The sequence below is a fragment of the Hippoglossus stenolepis genome, chromosome 13, assembly GCF_022539355.2.
Source record: "Hippoglossus stenolepis isolate QCI-W04-F060 chromosome 13, HSTE1.2, whole genome shotgun sequence".
Taxonomy (NCBI): Eukaryota; Metazoa; Chordata; class Actinopteri; order Pleuronectiformes; family Pleuronectidae; genus Hippoglossus; species Hippoglossus stenolepis.
In genome coordinates this window covers 12886384-12898506 of record NC_061495.1, presented here as the reverse complement: position 1 = coordinate 12898506, position 12123 = coordinate 12886384, and the positions used below count along the sequence as shown (strand labels likewise).

General features: G+C 41.7%; 1 protein-coding gene across 1 annotated transcript; it reads left to right on the top strand.

Moving 5' to 3' along the window:
* The first annotated feature begins 364 nt into the window (after positions 1-364).
* On the top strand, positions 365-12046 carry tlk1a (tousled-like kinase 1a). The gene is given in 24 exon segments (XM_035173995.2): positions 365-804; positions 806-868; positions 871-883; positions 3431-3552; positions 3663-3734; positions 4913-4951; positions 5230-5305; positions 5411-5454; positions 5646-5741; positions 5832-5918; positions 6027-6119; positions 6262-6372; positions 6462-6598; positions 7236-7424; positions 7555-7621; positions 8097-8194; positions 8394-8475; positions 8561-8652; positions 8860-8949; positions 9041-9210; positions 9296-9431; positions 10115-10226; positions 10318-10425; positions 10944-12046. Coding segments are annotated over 24 exon segments (2310 nt in total). The 5' UTR covers positions 365-762; the 3' UTR covers positions 11115-12046.
* Positions 12047-12123: the final 77 nt, after the last annotated feature.

Here is a 12123-nt window from a genome sequence, read left to right as displayed (position 1 = left end):
GTCTAATAACTAAAATGTAGTCTTATTTGTATGAGTATTTTCATCGTGCCTGACACTTAGGACAATCTGGGATTTTGGCATTTAAAATTAGCTCAGAAACGAAAATCAAGATAAAAAAGTTTATTTTTATCATGACCAACTCATCAGATTGTTGTTTGTGTCGGATCATTTTTACTAAATTGTCCAAATGTCATTATCACTAAGTCAACATTTTGAAGATGCCTTGCTCTTCATTGTTTTTTAACATATTAACACAGACAAGTATCCAAACCTTTTGTTATCTATATGTTATCATCACAACTTTTTTTATTGCCTTCCATAACTTTATTGATATGACCAATTTGATTTGTAATTTCATGGGTCTGAAGCGTGATCGGTCCACAGCTCGTGCCTAAAACTGCACAAAGATCATTTGTGCTGCGCGAGCGTTTTGGGTATTCACGCATCTTTGCATGTTGTCATTGACGTGAGGGGAAAAAACACGCATCACCCTCGCGATAAGAATTTTGCACACGCTGCGTGACGTTTCGTAGCCGAACCACTTGAAGACGGAGGTGTCCCCGGAGCCAGGACGCACTGCCGAGGTGTGGAGAGGTTCGTGTCCTAAAACCAGACAATAACTCGATCATCTCACCCAGCGGCGGGCGCTGTGTCCGTGTTAAAAAACCAAAAAACACCCGTGCTGCGACCATTTGCTCCATTTCCCCGCCGCTGTGGCACATCCACCGTGCGCGCTGCCACCTACACACGAAAAGTAGCTTGATGAGTGTCCAAAGTAGTGGAAGTTTGGAGGGGACGCCATCTTTGGTCCCAGCTCTCCACGTCCCCAACACGGACCGTGTGTTCAGCAACAAACCGCGGCGGTGGTGAAGGCCCCGGGAAGGTACCGTGAAACGTTTTGAGACGCTTGTGTCTTTTCCTTTTCGCCCCTTCGGCTCATTGTGCGCAGGACGCCGGGGAATTGCCCTTAAAAAAATGGAGCGAGGAAAATGTTTGTGTGGCGAGAACCTGCTTCGCTAGCTAACGATAGAGTGAACGCGTCGGCTCCGAAGTCCATTGAGCCTGTTTGGCTAGCTCGTAGCACCGAGGACACAGGACCGTGCTCCCGAGCCCAGGCCAGCGCACTAACCTCCGGACATGTATATACGTGCGTAATGGCGATAAAAGAGCTTTAGCACAGGGGGGAAGGTTAGCGCTGGAGTCGGTGCATCTTTCTCCAAAGCACGCTGCCGTTAGGAGAACAAACACTAGTCAAGTTGCCGAAAGACGAACAAGATCAATACATGCGAGCAGAGATGTCGGGTAAATTCCTGGTGATGCTTCTACGTTGTATGACACGATCAACCACAAGCTGTGCATCGCTGTGCATCCCATTTAACATGTATTGTAAAGTGTGTAGTGTTCACAGTGTGTGTGCATGTGTGTGTGTGATCGTCTCAACCTTGCACAGGGGCAATAGCTCAGCTGTAAATGTGACTATATGCACCTAACGTCAACTATGCTCCTGGCTGTCTGCAAGGGATGCTAATGCACTGAATGCTAGGTAGCCTCGTTTGACCTTAGTGCAACTAAAAGAGCTAAGTGTTGATGGACGGCTGGATGGATGCCCCAGCACACACAACAAAGATGTGTGGGATAAAGGCTGCTTAGGGGTTTGCGGCGCACACACACAACACCACACACACACACACACACACAAATGATGCATGCTTGGTAATGTTGTTGTTGATCTCATGTGGCTGTCACTCATGTTGATAAAGCCTGGTTGCACCCTCATCAGTTTTAAGAGGACTTTGTAATGATGCTGAACTTTTGCTTAGTTTGGAGAATTCAAACAGCCTTTGCATTCCTTTGTATTATCACTGCAATGATTGGGGATTAATGTGTGATGGCTGCCCTACACCAGCATGACACTTGTGGGGTAATGTATGGTCATTACTATATGTGCTGTGTTTCTATTTTTGGTGCCTTGAATGAATCGAGGTAATCCAACCCATACTGCGCCAGAGATTTTTTTAAGACTTCCCAAGTGTCTGCCATAAACAGGTGGTCACTCAGCCAGGCAGCATGGAGTCAAAATGACATCCACAGCAAGGGCTGTAAGGGTTCAACCGCTTGTTCCTGCAGGGGCTTGAAAATAGATAATAGTCATGCACCGAGGCCTTCATGGTAGAAACAAAGGGAAATCCTTGTAGGCACCACATGGCCGATAATGTATTTATGATGTAAAACTGGTATGAACACTGTGGGTGAAAGGTGAGACTTGGTTACGGCCTTGTCTCTTCAAATTAAAAGTTGTACCAAAAAGCCGCAATGGGAAGGTTTTTAAAGCCACAGCGTCTCATAAAGGTTAAGGTTTTTATAGGAACAGAGTCAAATGCCTTCAACGACCACACCTAGTGAATATTTTAGTGCCTTTTGTTGAAGTTACCATAACGCAACAGTTGATCTATCAGCCAATTATTTTTGCATACAAGTTACACAAGGATTACAGGGATGAGTACGTAATGATGCTGTTTATACTGCAAAATCATCTGGCAAGTTAATGACCAGATGCTTTCTACCTGGCTCTCAAAGGGGTGCAGATGCATGAGCAGCATCCCTACTGTAGTCTTATTCAACACAGCTGCAAAATTCATTCATACTTGAGTGAAAGATCTTAATAGTTGGTATATTTGTGGATAACTAATACAAGGAGGCTATGTTGTTGTTGTTGTGATTTTTGTTTTTGTTATTTCTCATTTTAGGATCTCGTTCTCTGAAATGTATTTAAAAATCCCTGCCCGCTGCACTATGCTCCACAGCCCTTTATACATTCAAAATGGTTGTCTCATTAAAAGCCAGGTTTGGTGGGCAGACCCCTCAGAGTCTGCAGCAGCACTGAAGCCGAGGGAGCTCATGTAACAGTCCCACAGGAGCACAGTATTCATCATTGCCTAGCAGTTGATACATTGCTCTTGTACTCTCATGATAATAGAGCTTGTGAGACAGAAATGCATGTTACTGTTAGGCCTGCTCCTCCTCTGCATTTTGAGTTGTAACTAATTATTTCTGATAGATTTGTTGTCATTTTTGGTGAGAGTAGTATTATGCTGCTAGTAGCAGACCGGATGGTGGTAACAGGAGTGAAATAATAATTAAAAAAATCCTTTTCTCTTCAGTGCTTCATGAATGTAGAATGAAAGCTGTCTTGGGAATACCACTGGAGATTAGGCATAAATTTGGTTTCGGCCTATATCCTGGTCTAGACTGAAATATTATCACCTGTCAGGGTTTGAGATCGTAAATTACATTTATCCCAACTCTGCTCTTGAGCTCATCGCTACTGTGTCATCTGTTTTGTTTTTGTTTGAGTGGGCATTCAAGGGCTCCAATTAAGCTGATCCTTAAATAACTGAGGCGTACTGTGAATTATTGCTAATCCTCCCAGGCACCATGGAGGAGCTGCACAGCCTGGACCCCCGGAGACAGGAGCTGCTGGAGGCCCGCTTTATGGGCGGGGTCAGCGGCAGCACAGGGGGCAGCACTGGCAGCATGAGCGGGGGAACCAAAGTGAGTGAATATATAGCAATGTCCGTTATCTTGTTGTTATGGAGTAATTGGAGAAATACTATTTTCTAAAAAACATGTATCTAAAGTAATATGTAACTCTCTTATTTCAGGGTTTGACCAATAATGAATGTTCCAATCACAGTTTTGGAAGCCTGGGATCTTCAAGCGACAAGGAATCAGAGGTACAGGTCCAAATCTTTGTCTTACAGATGCCTCTTTTAGACAAAAATTTGTGGGTTTTTTTAACGCAGGTAAACTTGCTACAAAGATGATTGACTCATTTCACATTGCCAGCACTGGCTTTTCGTTTTTTCCTGGTGATTCATGTTGAAGTCACAAACGGCTGGAAACCCCGCTCTCTAGCCAGTTTTGCATCTTGCACGACTCAAAGAAAAGTCGCTGTTGCACCGTGTCCATATTACAAATTAACAAATGTATTTGACTTTTTTGACAATTCATCTTTAAAGGTGCAATGGTTCATGCAGACCACATTAGAGGTGAATTTCTGAGAGCTAGAACTTTTATTAAATGACTCCTTTTTAGAAGGCAGGGGCATTAGCATTGTTCACCTTTTATAGGGCTTGGCGAAGAACCAAAAATGTATCGAAACCGACATTTATAACCTCACCGACTTAATCGTGCTCATGACTGTTAATTTGTTCAATTCTGTGCACTACCTGATCATGATCCAGTGGGGGGGGGGCATGAAATAATAGCTCATTTATCGTAATCGAGGTAAAAGTTTGAAATCACGATAATGATCTGGAGTCATATCGCCCAGTGCTATCACCTAATGAATAGCATGAACACTTTCATTCTGACACTGTGAATGACAAAGCTCTGATATATTTCTAAATCAACTGCTCAGTCATGTGGCTTCATGACTTTGGGAACCTTCATTTGTGAAGGTGACCATTGTAATAGTGTTTGACTAGGACTTCATCCTAGGGTCCTTACTCGTGTCACTGAGATGGATGCGTTGGCACAGCATGAGATGTCAACCACCATGTTGTGTCCTGACATTTAATATGGCTTCAAACTGGATTTTCATGTTCATATTTTATGTCCTCCTGTACACTGCAGCAACACACCCACATCACTGCAGCCCCTTGATAATGTCTCTGCAAATGTCCTTTTAAGAATACAGTCACACATTTGCTGCATTTGATGACGGACACCTTTACTGCAAATAGTTGATTGGATTTTGTCGTCATGGAAAGAGTGAGGTAGTGGGGAGAAATTCGGACTTGATCCATATTCACATTAAGGTCTTTTACTATCTTGTGAACAGAATCTGCTGGTTACCACCAGGTTCTTTCTCTCATGGTTTTGTTTAAAACTCTTTCTTCTCACTGTATAGGGTTCAGATGTGAAAAGAGGCAGCTCTCCAGCCTATTCGGTAAGTAAATGATCATATCTGAAAATGTGGTTGCTTCACAAGTCTTGCTCAGGGCAGTTTGCAGTGCTCCCCCTGGGTTAAGTGATAATGTAAAATAAACCATACTAAAAACGGAAAATAATAATAATATTTTAATGGATTATGAAAATATTATTTTATAAGATAAGACGAAATAAGATTGGTTATTATCATTAGAGATCACATTTTATAGCAAAACACTTACTATATATACTTATATGCTTGTTGTATTTGTATTTATTTACAACTTCTTTTGTTAGACCCCAGAGAAGAAACAGTCAGAAACTACAAGAGGCAGAAAAAGGAAACCTGAGATCCAATCAGAGAGCAGCCAAGGTGAGCATCTTTGTGTTTAACAGGTTTTATGTTTACTTTTTTGTTTGCTTTACTCTTTTGGAGTATTTTAATAAAACCCAATAACTCTTTCTTTTACCAACACAGGGAAATCCATTGTGCGAGGACCCAAAATAAGTGATTATTTTGATGTAAGTATTCTGTTTGGTGTGAGATGGATATGAAGTGATGTGTTAATCCTTTGTGCTAAATACGTCTTTATTAAACATCTGGCATAATCCCATTCGTGTTTCTAATAACACCAGTATGATTTAAACGGAGCCTCTGGCAGGTCTGCAATGTTAGGCCGGGATGTCATTTGTGTCCTCTTTTACCTTTTTAGTTCCAGGGAGGAAATGGGTCCAGTCCTGTGAGAGGTGTGCCACCGGTGCTTCGCTCGCCCCAGAACTCACATTCCTACTCCACTCAGGGCTCTGCTGTGAGAACCAAACTTGTTCTTAAAATCTCCTTTGCTGCTCTAGTTGTGTTTGCTCCTGTTACTAAAGAAATGCTGCCTCTTCTGTTGCAGGTTAGACAAAATAGCTCATCTCCCACTAGTCTGTCTTTTGGGGACCACATGATGCATCCAAAGCAACTAGCAGTCAAATTTGTTCAGGTGTGGTCTACGACTGACGAGAGTCCAGTCTCCATAACTTCCTGTAGTCACTCTTGAATGTGTGTTGGATCACTGCAAGTTTTTAAAATGTGTTCTTTCTCTCTCTAGACTGACCTTACAGTGTTGAAACTGGCTGCCCTTGAAAGCACTAAGAACCTTGACCTTGAGAAAAAAGAGGGCAGAATAGACGATTTACTAAGGGTGAGAAGAAAATCTCTACTCTCTACTTGACTGGCCTGTGATGTTAATGTCATACACACAATGTTGGATGAAAATTTGTTTGGTAATAAAAAATGCTTAATTAGTATTTGTCTGACTGTTGATGTTTGTTTCTGCTTTGTAGGCAAACTGCGATCTCAGGAGACAGATAGATGAACAACAAAAATTACTTGAAAAGTACAAGGAACGCTTGAATAAATGCATCACCATGAGCAAGAAGTTGCTCATAGAAAAGGTAATTGTGTTGTTTCTCCTAATCCTTTAAGAACACTCAGCATATATGTGTGTATGTTATATATTTGTATGTTTTGTATGGTTCTTCAGAGCACTCAAGAGAAGCAGGCGTGTCGAGAGAAGAGCATGCAGGATCGACTACGTTTAGGCCATTTCACCACAGTGAGACATGGTGCCTCGTTCACAGAACAATGGACAGATGGCTATGCCTTCCAAAACCTTGTGAAGTAAGAGTCTTATATTTGTAATATATAATTTTATTGTACTTTTTATTTGTTTTACTTATTATTAAAATGTTGTTGGTTTTTTTTTACCTGGAAACACCTGCAAGCTTCCCAGTACAACCACTCTGATCAAGTGTCAACCTTTTTAAAATTCCACACAGATCACATTACCACTTGTGATCACCTCCTGCACTGTCAGCAGTTGTTAGGATTCTATTACTAAACTAACACACTCTTCATTAGCGCCACCAAGGAAATTATGTTTTCATCTGCGTTTGTTAGTTTGCAGGATTATGCAAAAATAATTGACTGGTTTGACAAAACAACTTGGTGGAAAGATGTGGTTGGGGTATGCGGGCTTGAAATCTGGGTGTATGCAGGATTTCTTTTTCACATTTCATCCTTGATTTCTCAAAATAATGAATGGACCTTGATGGAAAAAAAATCTGGCATGTTTGGGTGACTGATATTTATGAGATAATTTTTTCTAAATCTACATTAAGAATCTGGATCTAGTGAATTTATATATGGTTTCTCAAGGGCCCAAGTTGGGCCTTGGCGGGGCCTTACAGATGCAATGAATGGAACACAAGTATAGAAACTGCTTAATTAACGAAAGTCACTGTTTTCCCATCAAAAGGCAGCAAGAGTGTATAAACCAACAGAGAGAGGACATCGAGAGGCAAAGAAAACTTCTTGCCAAGAGGAAACCTTCTTCCTCCAGCAACTCCCAAGCACCAACCACAAACTCGGAGCCAAAGCAACGCAAAACCAAGGCAGTGAACGGAGCAGAAAATGATCCCTTTCTAAAACCCAGCCTACCTCAGCTGTAAGTCCTGGACTGCTGTTAATCATAGATATCAGAGCAGTCCAAATAACTTCTACCATTAATCTCTTGCAGCAGCAGTTGTAATGCAAGTGTAACATGACTGTTTTTCCATGTCTTTCTTCCTGTTTAGGCTGACACTAGCAGAGTACCATGAACAGGAAGAGATCTTCAAACTGCGTCTCGGACATCTTAAGAAGGTTTGTCAGCTGCCGAAGCAGGCAGACATTTTGTTATCTGTCCAGTGGGGAATTTGCTTCTGTGTCTTGTGACATAAGAGCTTGTTTATAAATGTATTTCTTGAGTTACTCAATTAGTCCAGGACCTATATAATGGGGAGATTTTACACAGTTTAGAAGTCAAGACCTAATTGGAGTCAGTAAATTATTAAATGCTGCAAAACTTTTTCTGTTTCCTGAGCTGAACCGCTGCTGCTTTTGTGAATCACCCTGAGGATTGAGTTAGCCTGTAGTTTGTCGACGTATTCATTGTTTTCCCGATGAATAAGCCTTGCAGACAGCCCCTGACAGACTCTGTACCAAGTCAACCGTTAATATTTAATACAGAACTATTCAACTGTGCACAAGTGGGTTTTGATGAGCTCCTCTCCTTGTAGTCAGTACTCTGAAGTTTCTTCTGAGCCTTTGTGTGTTTGTGCATTTGAATCATTTATAGGAAGAAGCTGAGATCCAGGCGGAGCTGGAGCGTCTGGAGAGAGTGCGCAACCTTCACATTCGGGAGCTGAAGAGAATAAACAACGAAGACAGCTCACAGTGAGTCTGAATCGATGTCTTTGACAGTTACTGCATTGACACTGGAACATGATGAGCTCACAAGGCCAAAGAGCTACTTGACTTCTGTCACGTTTGTCATGAAACGGTAAAGGTGATGCTGAAGAATCTGTCGATGATACTTGTGTCTCCATCTGTAATTTTGTTTTCTCTGCTCTTTTTTTTTTTTTTCACTCCACAGATTCAAAGATCATCCAACGTTGAATGAACGATATTTGCTTCTGTACCTTTTAGGGAGAGGAGGCTTTAGTGAAGTTTACAAGGTACGTCATTAGATGTTAATATCGTAGGTTTCAATATAAAGAAAATTGCTTTTCACGTATAAGCCATCGTTTTTGTGTCCTTCAGGCTTTTGACTTGATTGAGCAACGATATGCTGCTGTGAAAATCCATCAACTTAACAAGAACTGGAGAGAAGAGAAAAAGGAGAACTATCACAAGTATGTAACTCCATGTGAACAATTGTAACTTCACCTGCTTTATCTGTCTTTTATTATTCATCAAGCGTTTAAACAAGTTGTTCTGATGTCGTTCACTTTCAGTGCATGTGTTATTCCTCTCTATAAACCTCAGCACCTGAGTGTCAGTGCAGAACCTGCACCTTCCTGCTTGGGTTGCTAATGGACATGTGATTACCCTCTCCACAGGCATGCATGTCGGGAGTACAGAATACACAAGGAACTGGACCATCCCCGGATCGTGAAACTTTTCGACTACTTCTCACTGGACACAGACACGTCAGTCACTTGATGTGTTTACAAAACCTTTCATTTGGTTGCTGTGAGACATCACGTTTAATTCTGATCACGTCTGTTTTCCATTCGATAGATTTTGCACCGTTATGGAGTACTGCGATGGCAACGACTTGGATTTCTACTTGAAGCAGCATAAGCTAATGTCTGAGAAGGAGGCACGGTCGATAGTAATGCAGATTGTGAATGCACTAAAATACCTGAATGACATCAAACCCCCAATCATTCATTATGACCTTAAGCCAGGTACATATCCCCCCCCTCTGGACAACTTTCGACAGTTGCTACTTCATCAACAACACGGTGCTGACTATTGTCTTTTGGTTTCCAGGTAACATCTTGTTGGTGGATGGCACGGCCTGTGGGGAAATCAAAATCACAGACTTTGGTTTGTCCAAAATCATGGATGATGACAACTATGGTGTGGACGGCATGGACCTGACATCACAGGGTGCAGGCACCTATTGGTGAGAACAAACAACCCATATGCATTAAACAACATGTAGGCAGTAGTTTAATGTTGCAGCTGTTTGACAGGGGTTCAGGTTTAACTATTTTTTTTAACAATGGGGTAATAAAATTAATATCAGCATCCTATTTAATAACTGACCATACAGTAGGGCGGTCCCGCAGAGACACCCACACAACCAATCACACGTCAGTCTCACCTGTCAATTGTGATGTTTCACTCTTTTAAAGCATCAGACATTAATTTAAAACCACGCACTTTAACAAACCTCGGTGTGAGAAATACCTAAAATGACAAACTATCTTTGAAAAACGTGTACTTTGATTTTTTTATTGTGGTCCATGTCCAATCCAGTTACATGGAGGTGTGGTTTATGACCTGTACTGCAGCCAGCCACAAGTTGGCGATCGAGACATCTTGGCTTCGCTTTTGAGGAGTTGTCATGTCGTCCGTCTTTATGCACAGGCCATGCATGCAATATATAAATCTGGATTCAAAACGTAACCACTAACATGTCAAATAAATGCAGTGGACAAAAAAGTAGAAAGGAGGAATTAGAGATGTTAAAGGAGCACAATTATCTTAGATTAGTACGTAATTACAGCACTTCACAAATTGCTTACCATCACTGGACATGGATGTTCATACTGACTAAACCACTTCTTGTTTTATTTTGGTCAGGTACTTGCCTCCTGAATGCTTCGTGGTTGGTAAAGAGCCTCCAAAGATCTCCAACAAGGTGGATGTTTGGTCTGTGGGCGTTATCTTTTTCCAGTGTCTGTATGGAAGAAAGGTAAGTTGGGAAACTGAGATCCTTCCCTTTTTAATGGTTGTTTTTGTTTTGTAATTCATGCCTGATAATTGCGCTTCGTTATACTTTGCAGCCTTTTGGCCACAACCAGTCACAACAAGACATCCTGCAGGAGAACACCATACTCAAAGCTACAGACATCCAGTTCCCTGTCAAGCCTGTTTCCAGCAATGAAGCAAAGGTAAGTGAACTTGTGTTGACGCCCTGTCCACACCAATGTGAATATTTTGCTAAACAGACTTTTTCCTTTGTGTTTGGGCCTCTTGTCCACAAATAGTGTTTGAAGTCACAGAAATGTAGATATTGCCAAATGCCATCACAAGGGCACATTTTAAAAGAAGGTTTGTGTCTCCGTGTGTGCATGTAAACTGCAGCGTTTGGTGAAACAATGACATCACAGTTTACTGGTCTCCTCTGATATTTGACAGTCTGTTGATGGTAGACTTTATCACCACCTGCTGGCCTGGCATGCTTGTTTAAGCGTTTTGTCATTTTTGTGTTCTCGTCTGGACAGAGACATTTTGTAAAATGAAGGTCATGTTCATTTTCAAACAAAAAAAGAAAATATCCATTAAAAAAATATCCACTAATGTAGACAAGGCCTCAAATCAGCCCATTTAAAAATGTTGTGAGGTTAAAAATAAAAAAAACCTACTTACTGACCTTGACATTTTGCATACTGCCTGTCCCCCCTTTTAGGCCTTCATTAGGCGGTGCCTGGCATACAGGAAGGAGGACCGCATAGACGTGTACCAGCTCGGAAGCGACCCCTACCTTCTCCCTCACATGCGGAGGTCGAGCTCCTCTGGAAACCTGCAGATGAGCTCTGCCAGCTCCGGACCAGCCTCCTCCAGTATCATCTCATACTGACGCCATCGAACTGTGACAGAAAGGCAAACTGACCAAGTTGCTCCTACGCCTGCAGCGCTCCGTTCATGGGATAGGCAACAGCCAGAAAGGAGGGAGGAGCAGGACACAGGTGGGGAGATCTCACCTGACACCCTCTGACCTGTGCCAGGCTTCTTCTTCCTCACCTGGACTTAATAAATGAAGGGACAGTGAAGGGATGTTTTTTTAAAAAGGACATGGGTAACAGGATCTTTCGACGGTCCGACGAAAGCACTGAAACTGACAACGTACCTTGAAGAAAAAGTGACTGTGCACTCTGTTCAGATGTTGCAGATGGATAAAGCCTTAAAGAGCCGAAGGGAAACTTGGCAGCCCGCCGTTAAGATTAAATAACATGGTCCTGCCAGGGTGCAAATGATTCCGCTGCTAGAAGTTAATATACTGTGAGGAGAGGACAGTCATTGTTAAGTAGAATTACAAAGATTTCACTGTTGATTTGGCAAAAATGTTTTTGTTTTGTTTTTTTTCCACAAATATTAGGCTTTAATTTGAGTTACTTAGCCATGGGAATGTAATGTTGTAGCATACAAGTGGCATCTAGTGACATGTAGGTCGGGGCAGCGTACTTAACTTTTAATGCACAAAGTAACCAAATGTAGAAAAAAATTACAATGTATAAAATCCTATGCAGGAATATTAATTAACAAGTAGATTGGAAGCTGTTTATGCTGTACAGGTGAATTCTCAAATTTTGAGCTGCAGCAGTAACGTGTACAAAGACTTAAAAACACAAAAATCTCCCCAATGTAAAACTAGTTACCTGGAGTGGTTTCATTTTGCTGCTTTGTTGCTCTTACTTTTTCAAGGGCTCTATGTTCCACTTCGGGTATAAATTGTACAGTTCTGCTAAGAGTGAATAATAAATGCCAGGAAACCTTTTTTCTCCCAGTGAATAGCGTTGAACTGTGTTTAGTTAACGTCCATATATATCACCCACATTTTAGGATGCTGTATACCAGAATTTACCTCA